Source organism: Stegostoma tigrinum, chromosome 25 (genome assembly GCF_030684315.1).
Source record: "Stegostoma tigrinum isolate sSteTig4 chromosome 25, sSteTig4.hap1, whole genome shotgun sequence".
NCBI lineage: Eukaryota > Metazoa > Chordata > Chondrichthyes > Orectolobiformes > Stegostomatidae > Stegostoma > Stegostoma tigrinum.
Window position 1 is genome coordinate 49,944,580 of NC_081378.1, and position 17,364 is coordinate 49,961,943.

General features: G+C 40.4%; 1 protein-coding gene across 3 annotated transcripts in view; it reads right to left on the reverse strand.

Annotated features, from left to right (window-relative positions):
- Positions 1–267: 267 nt before the first annotated feature.
- Positions 268–17,364, reverse strand: part of cep83 (centrosomal protein 83) — a 51,241-nt gene continuing 34,144 nt past the window's right edge. For 2 of the 3 annotated variants that reach the window (XM_059654711.1, XM_059654710.1), the window contains exons 8-16: positions 16,997–17,111; positions 15,548–15,692; positions 13,991–14,140; positions 12,709–12,784; positions 11,322–11,479; positions 8,417–8,546; positions 8,223–8,323; positions 7,085–7,271; positions 268–2,568 (exon numbers count right to left, since the gene is read on the reverse strand). In XM_059654711.1, the coding sequence (XP_059510694.1) occupies positions 2,467–2,568; positions 7,085–7,271; positions 8,223–8,323; positions 8,417–8,546; positions 11,322–11,479; positions 12,709–12,784; positions 13,991–14,140; positions 15,548–15,692; positions 16,997–17,111 (1,164 nt within the window). In that variant the 3' untranslated portion in view covers positions 268–2,466. Of the gene's footprint in view, positions 2,569–7,084; positions 7,272–8,222; positions 8,324–8,416; positions 8,547–11,321; positions 11,480–12,708; positions 12,785–13,990; positions 14,141–15,547; positions 15,693–16,996; positions 17,112–17,364 lie in introns of those variants that run through there. The other variant, XM_059654712.1, reaches the window with a different exon arrangement.

The following is a 17,364-nucleotide window of genomic DNA, read 5'->3' on the forward strand; positions in this document are numbered from 1 at the left end:
GGCATTGTGGCTCAACCCACAGCACATGGGCTGCAGCTGTTCAAGGCGGCAGCTCCCCACCACCTTCCCAAGGGAACTAAGGTTGAGTACTAAATACTGGCTTAGCCAGACATGCCCATGCCCTACAAGTAAATTTTTAAAAAAATGCATAATACACACTTCATGCAAAGTGTTTATTTGAAAAGTATTTCATCAATAGCAGGTGATTTTTTTCCCAAAGTTATGACAATTAATTAAATATTTGAATTGTACAAAACAGTTGTAGCAATAGAAAAATCATGTATTTAAAAAACTTTGAAATAAAATCATGAGTAACAAACATGTTGAAAATTTTTTGATGCAAATTTAAAATAAATTAGAAATATTTTGGAAAATGTCACATTTGGAATAAATACATATAAAAATGCAAATAAAATTTCACAACTCATTACCACTCTTGCTGCTGTTCTTGACAGGGGCTTTTTGCACTGTGTGCCAATACTTGCTAATCACAGAACACAGGCCCTAATGTATGAACTTACAGCTTAATTAATGCGATTACTTACAGACACACCGAGACATAATTCAATAGCTGTAGAAAAATAAATAAACCTGTAAACTTCTGAACAAACACATCACCACAGTCAAATAGAGAACACTTGCGCATTTGCAAACATAATGTTTTTTTAAAAACAGTAAAACTATATCTGGTCTTCTGTAGAAATTCTAAAAGACTCAATATATAATTGACGTATATACTTGGTTTTTATAAAATGCACAATGGAGGAATAAACTAAGCAGAACAACATGCTGTTGAATGCTGCTAGACAGTTGGGCTTCGATTTCCTGTCATGCCAAATTCACAGGAAAGCCTGTCACTGTGGGTTCATGTATTTTGTTATCTGGTGTTAGATTTCCCCGTGCTGTGCAGGAACACTGGATTTAGCCACAAATCCATGAATGGTGTTGTTTTGCTTTAAGGTAGCACAAAGAAACTTGGAAATGAACAAGTTTGCAAATTTTAAAACCTCAGCAGCATTTTGTGCTGTGTATAATTTTTTTTATTCTTCCAAGCGTAATTTAAAAGGCTGTTTTCAAACCTTAGATTAAGCAGAGAAAATACAAACATGACTCATGTCAGTAAAGCTGGTTAAAAAGTGCAGGATTCTGTAATTGAAGGCAAGTCACCTCTTTATTCTAGAAGCGTATGTAAATTGATACTCTGAGTCAGAGATTTTCTGTTCTGATAACGGGCAACTTGAAACAAAACCCCAACTTTTCTTAGAAAAGGCACTAAAGAATTAAATAGCCAGGAGGTGGCCATTCAGCACCTTGTCTCCATGCCATCATTCAATCAAGATCATAGTTCATCTGTACCTAGTCGCCATTCACTGATCGTAATGTGGTTTACTTTGATGCCCTAACCAATAAAACTCTATAACAAAAACAGATATTTTGGAGAAGCTCTGGCAGCATCTGTGGACAGGAAGCAGAGTTAACGCTAAGTCCAGTGATCCTTAATCAGAACTGGGTCCAAGGTCACTGGATTTTAAACATTGACTCTGCTTCTTTTCCATGGATGCTGCCAGGCCAGTTGAGATTCCCCATCAATTTCTGTTTTTGTTTCAGGTCTTCGGTATCTGCAGATCTTTATTTTGTTTTAGTATAAAACTCCATCCATTTTTGGTTCAACAGATGTTTCCATGGTCGATGTCAACAGTTTTTCGTAGGGAGAGGGAGTGTTCCTGGTTCCATTAGTCTGACTGAATTGCATCTGACTTGAGTGGTGATCATCAGCACTTTGGAAAAGGAGCAGCTTTCTAATATGCTCCCTTTTTTTTACACACTGGAAACACCCAAAAAAAGTTAAGTGATTGAGCTATCAGGGACTATATTTTCACAGTATCTTATTACACAGGCTACAAAGTTGAGTAGAAATTGTCTAACAAACCTCTAAGATTGACAAAATGTAGTGATTAAGCAAGCAAAATAACTGGAGGTAGAGGGAAGTTGCTGTAATATTCCACTTGTATATTTTCAGAGCCTCATTCATTAAAGTTGAGAAAAACAGCTTTTCTGCAGCATATTACAGACTTCCCATCACAATTTAATCTTTCCTCACACTTCTACAAATGCACAGTCGCAAAGACAGAAGAACGCTGCTTCATAAAATCCTTATTAAATCTCGCTCACCAGGTGAAAATAGGGAAATGAATGACTGTAAATTGTGAAATAATGTAGTTCATCAATCAACACACTGGGCTCTCAGATTAGAATTTATATCAAGGCACAAGAATTGATTGTAAAGACTTGAGACACTCTGCAGCTTCATGTAAATCAGTTTCGTATGGTGTGTTCAACCTGTAATCAATTAGTTCCAAAGTCAAAACTGCAACTAGTTGCTAGCACCAAACAAATGATTTCAAGTCAAACAAGAGCGGAATGACTCCAAAGATACTGGAAGTCTCACAGCTCTGTAAACATTGATTAATTGAGAGCACCAAGTTCTTGTAACTGCTGTTTCTGATTAGTCTCCAGTTCCTCCAATCGCTTGCGGAGTAGACACAGCTCTCTTTGATGTTGTTCTTCCTTGAAGAGAGAAAGGTCAAGGTAATGTTGAAGAGGTGTACAATTATAAAACAATGCTTAACACTTTCAAAAGGCGATACTTCTATAATCAGTTTTACTCTCTTTCAATAACATTCTAAACCATTAGCTCATTATATTTGAAGGCACCTAATCCAAGAAATGTCAAATGGCACCATCACAGCACCACCTTTGACCAACTCTCCGCCTGTAATGTTACAATACAGGGCAGGTTCCTCAGACAACTGAGATTTCAGGGATGCCTGCTCTGCCTTCACTGAAGAGCTGAATGGCCCACTTCTTTTCCTAGAAGCAACAGAACCACTTTTCTACATAATGTAAAGGTGGCCTCTAAGAGTTATTTCCTAGAAGACACAGGAGCAGAATTTGGGCCCATTCAGCCTGTCAAGACTCCTTTAACACTCAATGAAAATTTTCAGTTTATTTTAACCAGCAAAAGCCAGGGGAAAAATCAAGACCCCACAACTTATTCCATCATCCTTGAATTAGTGTAAAGAAACAAAGCTAATGAAATATGCTTTTACTGTACTATCCAAAGAAAGAAAGTGTCAACTTGTTTTAAACCAAATTTTCAACATGAGTATTTAAATAGAGTGTTTCCATATTAGTCACTGAGAATGATCAGTTCCAACAAGCAGCAGGCTGGTCAGTACAGTTTCTATAGCATTATTAGCTCAGACAGTGAGAAATGTAAAGAGGAAATATTCACCTGTTGGTGCTCAGGTGACTTCTCTAAACAATTCCTTATACATTTTGGGAACAAAACTTGCCTACATGAAGTAGGACCTGGAGCTGGCCATTCAGGCCACCGGGCTGATCCTCAGCCTCACTCATTCTATCCAAATTACCTTCAATTGCCTTGGAACTCAAATTTTTATTGACTTCATCCCTAAATAAACAACTGAACACCAACAGCTCTCTGGACAGCAAAATACCCTGTGATGGATTTGGGATGCCTGAATGAATATATTTCTCATTTACCTACCCCCTTAACCCTTGGGATTATTAACCCAATCCTAGACCAGGGCCCCCAAAGCTGAGGGTGGAAGTCACGATTTGAACAGAGTCACCAATTGAAATCACAATAAATGTTTCAGATCAAGTGACTCTTGAGGAAGCAGTACAGTGGCTCAGTGGTTAGCACTGCAGCCTCACAGCACCAGGGACCCGGGTTCAATTCCACCCTCGGGCAACTGTCTGTGTGGAGTTTGCACATTCTCCCCGTGTCTGCATGTGTTTTCTCCAGGTGCTCCAGTTTCCTCCCACAGTCCAAAGATGGGCGGATCCGAGGAAGGGTCACCGGACCCAAAACGTTACCTCTGTTTTCTCCTCTACAGATGCTGCCAAACCTGCTGAGCTTTTCCAGCAACTTTGTTTTTGTTCGAAAGATGTGCAGGCTAGGTGGATTGGCCATGCTAAATTGCCCATAGTGTTCGGGGATGTGTAGATTAGGTGGGTTGCAGGGGGATGGGTCTGGGTGGGTTGCTCTGAGACTTGGTGGGGACTTGTTGGGCCAAAGGGCCTGCTTCCATACTGTAGGGATTCTATGACTGATTGAAGTGTCACTGGACCCGAAACGCTAACTCTAATTTCTCTCTGTATGTTAGACCTGCTGAGCTTTTCCAGTAATTTATGTTTTTGTTCCTGACTTACAACATCACGGGTCTTTCGGTTTTAACCAGTTTGAAATTTTAGGGTCCTAAGCTCCGAGGGAGGAATAACTGCTGTGGAGCTCTAATTAAGGGCCAACAGCCATGCTCCCACTCTAACAGGGAAACTGAAAGGTAAACCAAAATAAGCAAGTGTGAAGCTGGATGAACACAGCAGGCCAAGCAGCATCTCAGGAGCACAAAAGCTGACGTTTCGGGCCTAGACCCTTCATCAGAGAGGGGGATGGGGAGAGGGTTCTGAAATTAATAGGGAGAGAGGGAGAGGCGAACCGAAGATGGAGAGAAAAGAAGATAGGTGGAGAGAGTATAGGTGGGGAGGTAGGGAGGGAATAGGTCAGTCCAGGGAAGACAGACAGGTCAAGGAGGTGGGATGAAGTTAGTAGGTAGATGGGGGTGTGGCTTGGGGTGGGAGGAAGGGATGGGTGAGAGGAAGAACCGGTTAGGGAGGCAGAGACAGGTTGGACTGGTTTTGGGATGCAGTGGGTGGGGGGGGAAGAGCTGGGCTGGTTGTGTGGTGCAGTGGGGGGAGGGGACAAACTGGGCTGGTTTTGGGATGCGGTGGGGGAAGGGGAGATTTTGAAACTGGTGAAGTCCACATTGATACCATTGGGCTGCAGGGTTCCCAGGCGGAATATGAGTTGCTGTTCCTGCAACCTTCGGGTGGCATCATTGTGGCACTGCAGGAGGCCCATGATGGACATGTCATCTAGAGAATGGGAGGGGGAGTGGAAATGGTTTGCAACTGGGAGGTGCAGTTGCTTGTTGCGAACCGAGCGGAGGTGTTCTGCAAAGCGGTCTCCAAGCCTCCGCTTGGTTTCCCCAATGTAGAGAGAGCCACACCGGGTACAGTGGATGCAGTATACCACATTGGCAGATGCTTAATGTGGAATGTCATCTTGGGGCCTGGGATAGAGGTGAGGGAGGTGGTGTGGGGGCAAGTGTAGCATTTCCTGCAGTTGCAGGGGAAGGTGCCGGGTGTGGTGGGGTTGGAGGGCAGTGTGGAGCGAACAAGGGAGTCACGGAGAGAGTGGTCTCTCCGGAAAGCAGACAGGGGTGGGGATGGAAAAATGTCTTGGGTGGTGGGGTCGGATTGTAGATGGCGGAAGTGTCGGAGGATGATGCGTTGTATCCGGAGGTTGGTGGGGTGGTATGTGAGAACGAGGGGGATCCTCTTTGGGCGGTTGTTGCGGGGGCGGGGTGTGAGGGATGTGTTGCGGGAAATACGGGACTCTGATACTAGGTAAACCAAAAGCCTTGTTAAAGATAACTATTTGTTTCATAAGGAGTGGGAAATGGCAGATACAAGAATACAAGAACAGGAAAAGGAGTAGGCCATACAACCCATCAAGCTTATTCAGTAACCACATGGCTGAGCTTCCATAGTGATGTTGCTGTACCCATTTATCCCTCAATTCTCTTATAGCCCAAAAATCCACAAACCTTGAAAATGCTCATTAACTGAGTGATCCTTACCTTCTTCTAAATAGTTAATTTCTCTACTTGAGACTATGACTCTTGGCATTAGGCTCTCCAACCAAGGAAAACAGTGTTAGCATCTATCCTGTCCAGCCCTCTTTTACACATTCAAATGAGCTGCTAATTATTCTTCTGAACTCTAGAAAATATAGACCTATTCTTAATGTCTCCTCACAGGGCAACTCTCACCAGACTCCCAATCCAGAAATCACTCCAATTAAGAGAGGTGTGAATCTCCAAACAGATCACTGTTTAGAGACTGAAGGAGCACTTAACAGTAGTTCTAATGACACAGTGGGACACATGGATTGAACTGATATTGGGAAAGCAGAAAGCTGACATTTAGCTGGAGATCACTAAGTGAGGATGGATATTGAGACTATGGAAAGATATGAAAATATGGATAATCTCATTCAAATTATTGGGGAAAAGGGAGTAAGTGGAAGATTGCAATGTTGGTGAGGATGTGAGAGACAGTTTTCTGAATGAATCACAATGCATGCAGAGTGTAGTCAAGAAGAATGGAAGATACTGAGCTCCAAATCCACAGGATTCAAATTAGAGCCTCTGCAACAATGGGAGCAGGACAGGCACTAAATGCAAGGCACTGTCTTGTGAGACAGAGGAAAGTAGTCTTGGTGACAGGCAGGACGCTCAAAAGTTCATGGCTGAAAAATACTTAAGATCCAGTGCCTGTGGATTTAGCCTCAAATGGCAGTGAAGGAAATTTTTGTTGGACTGAAAGTCAGAGGCAACAGGCAGCTGGGAAGAATAGATTTGACATTGCTGAAATGTTGCTCAATTGCTTAAATTGGAACAGATGTTGGGAATCTGAAGCCTTAGTATCAAAAGAAAGGAACAGAGATGTAAGCTATTACTGCATACAGTAAATTAGTGTATATCTTTACCCTGAGCTTTTAACACAAGATTTCCTCTAGTAGAATCACTCAGTGCAGTAGCTAGACACTTAGTACATTGTTTTGGTGTTGGCCTTTGTGCCACTTCACTACTGTTTTCCCAAAGTCCCGCAAATATTTCTCTTGTGAACAAAGAATTTGAGTTGACAATGTGATTCATAAAGGCAATAAAGAGTCTGCAACAACCATAGATCATAAAATGTATTTTGCAGTCAAGAATGGCTTCTAGAGATCAGCAACCCTTAACTTTTCCAAATCTCATCTGGTTGGGAAACAGAATATGAGGATAATTAATGAGGAAAATGTATAAATGATTGGATATTGCATATTATTAATTTTGCATGATTTAGATGTTAAAATGAATTATACACAAAATTACAACTGACTATTTTTAGTCGATTATAACCATTCATGAGCTACACTAAAGTTACGTACCTGAACATTCATACACGTTGCTTCTGTGCCTTGCATGAAGGTAGACGGTAGAAAATTGGTGGAATTACACAGGCCAGCAGTTGAAAAATTTGGCCCCAGAAACAGTCTTCGGAATTCATTATGTCTACGCTGTAAATCCTTTAATCTTTTTTGAAGTCTTGCATGGCTTTCATAGGGAACATTTTGTCTAGAACAAAGAATGATAATTCAAAGGTTGAACAGCGATGTTCAGCAGATGACAGCTTCCATGTCCCTTCCACATCTGTGGAATTGCAATAGTCATGCAGACGCCCAAAGCAAAAAAAAGTTTGCCAAAAAAAGCATAAGTGCCGATAGATGTACTAACCCATTGTGACAGTATTATTGCGTTGTTTCAATTTCGCAGGTTATTTCAATTGCATTTGGGATTTGAGGAAGAATTTCAGGGTTGTCTCTCATTCTGAACTATTTAAAGTGTTCGGTATGTGGTGACCTTCCAGAGGTTTGTAATCTCTCCCTGAGTATTATATTCCCAATCTGCCTGTATGGAACACTAGTCCCAATCCCATTACCTTTACTTTCTTCATTTTCTAATTCTTGTTCTTCTGATCTGTCAGTTACACTTATAAACCTGTTCACGTCAGTAATGATCTTGCCTCTGCTATCACAGCACTGTCTCTGCCAGATTAATTTATTCCTGTACAGCAGCCACCTCCACAGTGGGACACAGACGACAGGATACCTGCCATCCAAACAATCTGCCTCTCCAACCAAGACCTGACTTGACCACTTTAGATACTACAAACTCCCTGCTGCATAATCAAATCTGAACACTTCATGTGTACCCACTTGTGACACAAACCTTCTTCCTCACATCCTCCTTCACTAACTCCAAATCTACATAGGAGAAATCCATAATTTTACTACTAATATTAGGAACAAAAAAAATCCATTTTGTGATTGTTTAGTTTCCCCTTTCTCCTGTCCAATCATCCGACTTAACTACATCCAAAAGGCTTTAGTTTCTCTTCCCTACTCATCCAGCAAAATAACTAATTTCTGTCTAACTTTCATTGGGTTCAAGTACCTTCCCTGCTCTTACATCACAGTGGAATTTCCTTGCTGAACTTGGATGGAAAGCATCAGTAAAAACACTAACTTGTATGCATGTTTCTCAATTTCCAGCTCTTCTTTCTTTGCCTCCAGCATCTGGACTTTTTCCTGCAATCTTTTCTGCTTACTTTCATTCAGTGTTTTCCTCTACAAAACAGAAGCAGAAGATACAGAATTTTGGTGGCAAGATTGGATTGCAGACAAATTAAAATTTTGGCTGATTAAAGGTGAGGGCAAGACCTTCTTTTGAGCTAAAGCGGCACGCTGCAGTCGGTCTTTGGCCTGGCAGTATTTTTCCTCAAGCTCTGTATTGCGATTCTGCAACTTGTGTTTCTCTTCCATCCACTCTACACGCTTCTCTTCCACCAGCCTGTGTAAAATAAACAGACGATCTTACTGTATTGGAGGGGTGTTATATATAGGGCAAAACATTACAAAGCAAAGTTTTAAACCTCAAGATAAACTGGAGATTTTTCACCATTATTGTGTCAGTAAAATAAGCTGCATTTATAGAACGCCGTTTTTAAACAAAAGATGCCCCAAAGCAATTTCCAGCCAACGAAGAACATTCAGTCACTGCAACATAATAGGAAATGCAGCAGCCACTTTACACACAGCAATAATTTACAAACAGTACAGATAATGCCTGGAAAAAGCAGCGCTTGAGACATTGATTGAGAGATAAGTATCAGCCAGGACACCAGGAAAACAAACTGCTCTTCTACAGAATAATGCCGGAAATGTTTCACATCAATGTAACCTAGCCAACAAGGCCTAATCAGCGACTCATCCAAAAGTAAAACATGCAGGTAAGGCGATGGCCTGGTAGTATTATCGCTAGACTATTAATCCAGAAACTCAGTTTATGTTCTGGGGAGCTAGATTTGAATCCCGCCATGGCAAATGGTGGAACGTGAAATCAATAAAAGATAATTTAGATATTAGAATCTACCAATAATCATGAAACCACAGTCGATTGTTGGAAAAATCCTGCTGGCACACTAAAGTCCTTTAGGAAAGAAAATCAGCATGTTTGCCTGGTCTGGCCTACATGTGACTCCAGACCCACAGGAAGCCGGGTTTGATTCCAGCCTTGGACAACTGTCTGAGTGGAGTTTGCACATTCTCCCCATGTCCGTGTGAGTTTCCACTGGGTGCTCCAGTTTCCTCCCACAGTCCAAAGTTGTGGTTAGGTGGACTGGCCATGGGAAAAAGCCCACAGTGTTCAGAGATGTGCAGTCTAGGTGGATTAACCAAAAGAATCACAGGGTTACAGGGACAAGGGCGGGGGGGGGAGGTGTTGGGTCTGGGTAGGATGTTCTTTGGATGGGTGGTAAGGATTTGATGGAGTAAATGGCTTGCATCCACACTGTAGGGAGTCTATGATTCTATGACTCTCAACTGCCCTTGGAAATGGCCAAACAAGCCACTCAGTTTAAGGAAGCTGGTGTGGGCAATAAATGCTGGCCAGCCAACAATGCCTACATCCCACAAGTGAATTTTAAAAAAATGGATCTTGTGTAATGTTCATAGTCATCGCACTTTTATTTATTGCAAGTTATACATTTATTATAATAATTATTTCCTTCCATTATAAATACCTACCTTGACACATATTGTCAAAGTAACATTTTTAATCAGTAATATAGAGTTTTAGTCTTTACTAACTCTATAAGGACAGCTTACTGTGGTTGTTTAGAAAAAAACCATTGCCAGTGGCTAAATATCAAGTTTTCTTGCTGGTTAGCTGTTTGCAGTTATCTAAAACCAAAAATAAACTGCAGTCTCACTGATCTGGCCTATCTTGTTAGGCTGACATGGTCTTAGTACAACCATTGTGTGTAAAAGTATTGAAAGGACTCCAAAATATTTAACTCAGATCCTTTTGAGTCACTGAATAGATCTTACAGCTGAATGGCACTGCAAAAGAAGTGTCAACCAATACTGTTTTCTGAACTCTTTTTAAAAGCAGAACTGTTGGCAATTCTATAAAGAAAAGGGAAGTATCCATTTAAGTCAGGGAATTTGGAGGGTTCAGTTGTGACTGCTAGTTACCAAGAAACAGTTAGACAATTGAAAAGCAAGCCTAACTCCTGAGGAATTATTAAACTGGCTCCCCAACTTTCCTGACATATACCCCATCTACACCTACTGCGGATCCCATATACACTCCAACACTCCAAACCACCCACATCTTTCCCCTTGACCTGACACTACTGCCCTTCTCCCCACTCAATTACTTATGTGGCAACCTTGGTCCTCGGTATCCTATCTCATACTTTCATAGGAGTTATCAAAATGACTGTCTGTGTTGCTGACATTTAAACCTCAGAAAAGGGCAACTACTGTCATGGAAAAGGGGGCATGGTTTGCCTCACATGACCATCCTGCATTATGAGGACATAGTTGTATTTAAGGTACACATCACATTTCTGAAGGAGCCATGTTCAAAATCTCAAAAATTTCAAAAATGTGGAGCTCTAGCTAAATGGTAAAAGATAGAAAGTAACGGCTAGAAAATCAGATGCTTTAGAAGAAAACGTCAACATTTGATGCAAAGAACTTTTCATTCTTACGAGCTCTCCTTACCATGTTAGTTCAGCAACTGATATTCATGCATATGATACAATAACAGAATTAAATCTGTACTATAAAGGCAAGGATAACTTTGACCCTTTGAAATCCCAAGTTACCAAACATGATGCAGGTGCTACGTACTTTCTCCAAAGTGTTTTTTTCTTAAAAATCTTAATGGATTAAAATATCCCTTCAGAGATTATGAAACAGAACAAAGTTTGGGAAAAGTAAATAACGCAATCGGGAAATTACATATTAATCTATCTGAGCAGTGTGATTCTTATTGCTGAAATATTCTGGACAATTAAAAGATATACCTTAAGGAATCTGCATCTGGTATCTTAATCCAAATTGTTGTAGCCTCTGCTGAGGCTAATGATGTAATCTAGTTACAGTTAAGAGAACACCACCATTGTTGTTTACCACCGCACAATGAAATTAAACAGATTTTACTTCTCCAAGTATTCAATTCCACATTCAGAACACAACAGAGAAAATAAAAATCGTTACGGGAACTAAAACAATAACTTTAGTAGCAGGATGTTATGTCATAAAAACAGCTGCTTACTTTTCAGCTTCGTGCTGTGCCCGTTCAGCTTGGCTTCTTGCATTTCGTATTTCCTCTTTTAAACGCTCCAACATTTCCCGCATTTTGCTGTTGTTAGTCAGTAAGTCATTTTCTGATTGCGATAGGGTGCTCATTTGCATTTGCATTTCATTATTTTGCTTTGGTGGGCAGAAAGAAAGTCGAATAATTTACTAACACTTGAAATGAAACTTAATTTTAAATTCAACTTACTCTCTTTAAAATTTGTATTTACAGTTCAACTCCTCTGTCAGCAAAATGCTATTACTTCACAACTAATGGACATTGCGCCAATAAAGCAACATGTTACAAATAATTTTTCTATGGAAATCTCAAAAAAACAAATACACAAAAAGTTCCAAGAATAATTGAATCACCATGGGATATATGCATCATTGTAATTGAGAAGTGGCCAACTGTTTAAAATTAGTGAGTACTAGAGCCACTTTTGATCAGCAGAGGACAGGAATGGAGCTGAAGAGAAGGAAGAATAGAGGACTGGAGCTGGAGGAAGTGAGGGAGGGAGGGGATGAGTGGAGCAGGCAGTGGGCGAGAGACAGGAGAGGAATGGAGCCTGGAGGGCATCTGTGTCTGTGTCCACGTGCGTCTGCGTGTCCGCCTGTGTCTGTGTCCGTATCCGCGTGCGTGTGTCCATGTCCGCATGGGGGTGGGGGTGGGAGTGGAAGAGGAAGAATGGAGCTGGTCAGTGGGGGCAGGAGTGGAAGGATGGAGCTCAGGGTGGTGCAGTTGAAGCCCTGTACAACACGAAGTGGGTGGTGCTTCTGTGTCCTTGTGGCTAGAAGAGAAAGTCATTAACTCATTGATTTTATTCTCACTGCAGAGAGGAGCTGGTCAATGGCCTGAGTTAATGGTTGCAATGTTTAGCAGGACAATATACAGCAATAGAGCTGGTGCAGTCATCCTAAAACATCAGGAGCAGGATTAGACCATTCAGTCCCACAATGCCATTCTCTCATTTAATAATAATATGACCAACCTTCTTATGGTCTTTATTTTATTTACTATGCTTGAGAAATATTGCAGTCATGATCAAAAAACAGAGCAGACTCAATAAGCTGAATGGCCTAATTCAGCTCCTACATCTCATGTCCTTTCCTTTTCCTCTCTCATAATTTGTATTAGCACAAGTGATTTCTCAAGCTTTTAGCAGCCATAGACAAGTGAACAAGAATTCCAATATCAGATTCTGAATTAATATTGTTATTAAATCCACAGATTTAGAAAGGAATGGAAGGTAAAGTATGTGGCAACAGCAGTATTCCTCACATTAAATAGCTTTCCATTTTGGTTAAGTCCCTTGAGTAATGCAACCAAAGCAAGCAGATCTTAATGTAATTTGGAAAGGTACCTGTCTTAACTCAGCATTGTCATTCTTTTCTTTTTCAAGTTCTTCAGTTTGAAGCACTTGCTGCTGAAGCTTAGACCTACAACACAAAGTAGCAAATCAACAACAATATTTACTATAGACAAGCCCCTTGAGTTTGTCATTTCACGTGGACGTGGTATCCTCATTGTAATAATCATAGATCAAATTGTGTTTGTTCACTTCTCTCTCCACCTACATCGCCAATGGCCTTCAAACAACTGTGTCCATATACCTGAAGAAACACACCCCACCAAATCACTTATAATGTCCAGCCTATGGTCCTGCTGTCACTATAATATCTCTGCAACTACCAAGCTGTTCAATCATTCTCACCGTTGCCTTTGATACACCAGAGAAACTTCGATTGTCTTTCATCCTTGCATGGCCCTCACCTTTGTTACCTGCATTCTAAAAGACAGCTATAAAGGTTTTATGCTGGACTGCCGATTTAGCACCTGTCTCTACCACATACAACACCAACAGTGATCATCCTCCACTACCTGAAATGCAAAGATACAGTTCCTGCTTCTCTTATCAAATACAATTTATTGGACATGGCTAAAATAGACAACATTTCACATTGACAAAAATGGAAAGGCCCCATTTTCAGAGCTGGTTATTAACGAAACTTTGCAAAACTATAACAAACACTTAGAAGTTACTGGTTCTTCAGATACAGTTTCCAATTGAAAACTGCTGTCCTAATATGCACTGGTGCTAGATTCAAACTTAGCTGTGTGGAAGATTCAAACACACAAAAACAGAAACTGCTGGAGAAACGCAGCAGGTCTAAACACTATCTGTGGTGTGAACAGAGTCAACATTTCAGATCTGGTGCCCCTTCTTTGCTGCTGATTGAAAGACATTTCACAATCAGACAGGCTCACCGTGCGAGGCAAAACCACAAGTCAACAGAAGCAGACAATTTCTCTTGATGCTCAGACAAGGTCAGCTCAGACGAGAAATAGAGAAATCTCAAAGTTGGAAAAGACGATCCTTTCCAGGGCTAATGTATTGGATGTTGTTAGATGTCAAGTGACTAAAGTGGGGAAGATCAGTCAATATACAGCCTTGACATATCATCAAAAAGAAACTTCAGAAAAAGATCTTGCAAACAGTTTTCACCTGGGAAGTAGCAAAAATGTTTTCTTAAAAAATTTATTAAAAATAGACACGACACCTTCACATGAATTTAAGATACAAATTCCAAATGCAAACTCTCAAAAATATCATTTAAATTATATACCAGTGCTTTAGTGCCAACCTGAGGTTCTGGATCTCCCTCTTGGATGCCTCCTCTGCTAACTGTAAAGCATGCAACTTTTCTTCCATGTGCTCTTTGTCAGCTTGCCAGGTTAACTCTTGCTCAGCCTTCAATCTTTCGAGGTCAGCAACCTTATTCTCTAGTTCTAGCCTTTGAATAAGTAAGCAACTTAATTAAATTTTCTTCAACATGGAGAAAATCAGGTATGTAACCATAAGAAATCATTGACGGTGATAACAGATAGGAAAGGGATCACAAAACAAGTGGAACCACATTTATTAGTGTAGAACAGGTCTGAATGGGACTGAAAATTGAATGTATCCCTGTCCAAGTTCACCATTCTTTTCCACCCTTCCATTTTGGAAAATTACATCAAACGGCAACTTATTTATGATGAGTAAAATAATGAAGCAGTTCATTTTTGTTTGCAACACAATATTTTCTGCCCACTCCAAACACACAGTTTCCTGGACCCCACCAAACATGCAGAAAGACGTGTAAATACAACCCCAAGTCAGCCAGGGGAGGCAATGGCCTAGTGGTATTATCATTGAACTGTTAATCCAGAGACCCAGGTAATGTTCTGGGAATCTAGGTTTGAATCCTGCCACGGCAGGTGATGGAATTTGAATCCAATAACAATCTGGAATTAGGAGCTTAATGATGACATTAATCCATTGTCAATTATCGGGAAAAACCCATCTAGTTCGTTAATTCCCTTTAGGAAGGGGAAACTGCCACCTTTACCCGGTCTGGCCTACATGTGACTTCAGACCCACAGCAAAATGGTTGACTCTTAACTGCCCTCTGGGCAATAATGCTGACCTAGCCAGGGACACCAACATCTCATGAATAAAAATTGTTCCACCTTACTCACGTCAAGGGTAGCTGGCACTTTTTAAAAAAAAAAATCATTCTCAGGATGAGGGTGTCGCTGGCTAGGCAGTATTTATTGCCCATTCCTAATTGCCCAGAGGGCTGTTAGGATTCAGCCACATAGCTGTGGAGCTGGAGTCACATGTAGGCCAGACCAGGTAAGCATGGCAGTTTCCTTCCTTAAGGGACATTAGTGAACCAGATGGGTTTTTCCAACAATCGGCAATGGATTCATAGTCATCATTAGATTCTTAATTCCAGATATTTATTGAATTCAAATTCCACCATCTGCCATGGTGGGAGTCGAACCCACATCCCTAGAATGTTATCTGGGTCTCCAGATTAACAGTCCAGTGATAATACCATTAGGCCATTGCCTCCCCTTAGAGTTAGAGAGCTTAGGGATTCAACATATTTGCTATCATAGTACGAACCTGACCATTTATGATTCAGTACAATGGATTCAGATACATTTTCACAGTGCTATCATCAATAGAAAAGATTATAATTCAGCATTACCTCACATATTCATGAATGACAGATATTTTCTATGAAAATTTTGAGAAAATTAATAAGCAGCCATGTTCACCTTGAGCTGAAATAATATTTTAGATAAATACAACAGAGGTAAGCCCAACAGTATCATAACTGAGCATGAGAAATTTCCAGAACATTGGTCACCTTTCATCTTGGAGTGCTGTAAGTTTCTGGAAATCGTCTTCTTTAGCTGCCTGCACTTTCCGAATTAGTTCCCTCTCCTTTTCTGCCAAGAGCTCTTTGTGTCTTACAATATTGGCCTTGAGAATCTCAATATCTGACTGCAACCCTGCGAAGGGAACAATCAATTCCAAAACAGGTATTTTTCGAAGATTCAGTCAAACACCAAACTGAGCTACTTAGAGGGTGTACATCATTGTAAGACAGTAATTCAAATTTGTACGAATAGACTCAACAAACATATTAAAATCTTGGCCATCTCAATTTTGCTCATTTGCAGCTTTAGGTTGTGCGGGTCCAAATTACCAATTGCATAACTCCAGTTCCAACTGTCTGAAAATAACCAGTTCATCATTAGCATGGACTTCCTTAATTTCACTGTAATTGTCAAAGTTGCCCAAGGAACTCTCTCTGGTCCTCTCAGTCACTTAGTGACCAAACAATGGATCAGCTTTAACATATGAGATAATGACAGCTCTCTGCCACATCAGTCACTGTCTTGTCAACACAAACGCTGAATGAGTCTTAACCTGCTCCAGCTCCAAAATTAGAAAGGGTCAAATCTTCTCACCATCCATTGTCAATGATTGTATCTTTCTGCTTGGTCCCAATCACAATTTGAAAGGATATCTGTAAACCTGTCAACATTTCAACCTTGAGCTGAGTTCTTGGTCCTAGATCCTAACTATCATTAAGACTGATTATTTATATCTTTACAATAATGGTCAACTTGCCCTGATGCTACTGAGGGAATGCAATAAATGTTCATCAGATTTATTTCTGGTGTAGCAGGTCTGTTCTATTAATAGTTTTGAAACTAACAGAAATAATTAAAGGGGTAGATGGGCTAGATGCAGGTAAAACGTTTCCCCGGATGGCCAGTGGCACAATTTAAAAATGAAGGGGATGCCACTTCAGTCTGAGATAAGAATTTGTTTTACTCAGAAGACTGAGCGCCTTTGGAAATTGCACTTGAGGGCTGTTTAAAGTAAAAATTGACATAGATTTCTGATTACCAGTGGCATACAGGGTTATGGGGATGGGATGGGTAAAAGACATTAAGCATTCAATCATCCATGATCATATGGGGTAGGGGTTGATAAGCTGAATGGCCTATTCCTGTTCCTATGCTCCATTGGTCAGCTTTGCCTCAGTGACCAACCTTGGATTCTTGCTCTCCAACATGGCAAATTTAGCTTCCTTCTTTCTTCATTAAATTGTTCCTTTTCCTGACCTTGATCCAACATCAAGGGTTTTACATTCATGCCCAAAACCACAAACACCCCAAAGTTTATTTCGTATTTTTAAAATAGCCATGTGATACATGCTAGTGAGCAAAATATACATATCACCACCATCATGAAGTCCATTTAAAAAACACATTCTGAATTAAAAGTAAATTAGTCAACATACCATTCATTTCACTTTGCATGTTATCTCTCTCTCTCTCAACCTCCCCTTTGGCTCTTGCTGCTTCCAGTTTAATGTTTGTAATTTCCAGTTTATGAGAGTGTTTGCATTCTTCAAGCTGCAATAATTTAAAAAATAATTTACGGTCCTCCATCCTTTTTTTCTTTGTTGAAAGTGTTGTAGCAGTAGCTACATACAAATTAACATTAGCAAAGCTTTATGAAATAGTCCTGTAACAAACAGATAATTAGCAAATTACTGCACCTTGTAGGCCTGAACCATAAAGAATTCAAGGTTTCACCTTTGAATGATGCTAAGGTATTTGGTCATAGTGGTCACTACTGAGCTTAGTTGGGGATTCCCCTTCACTT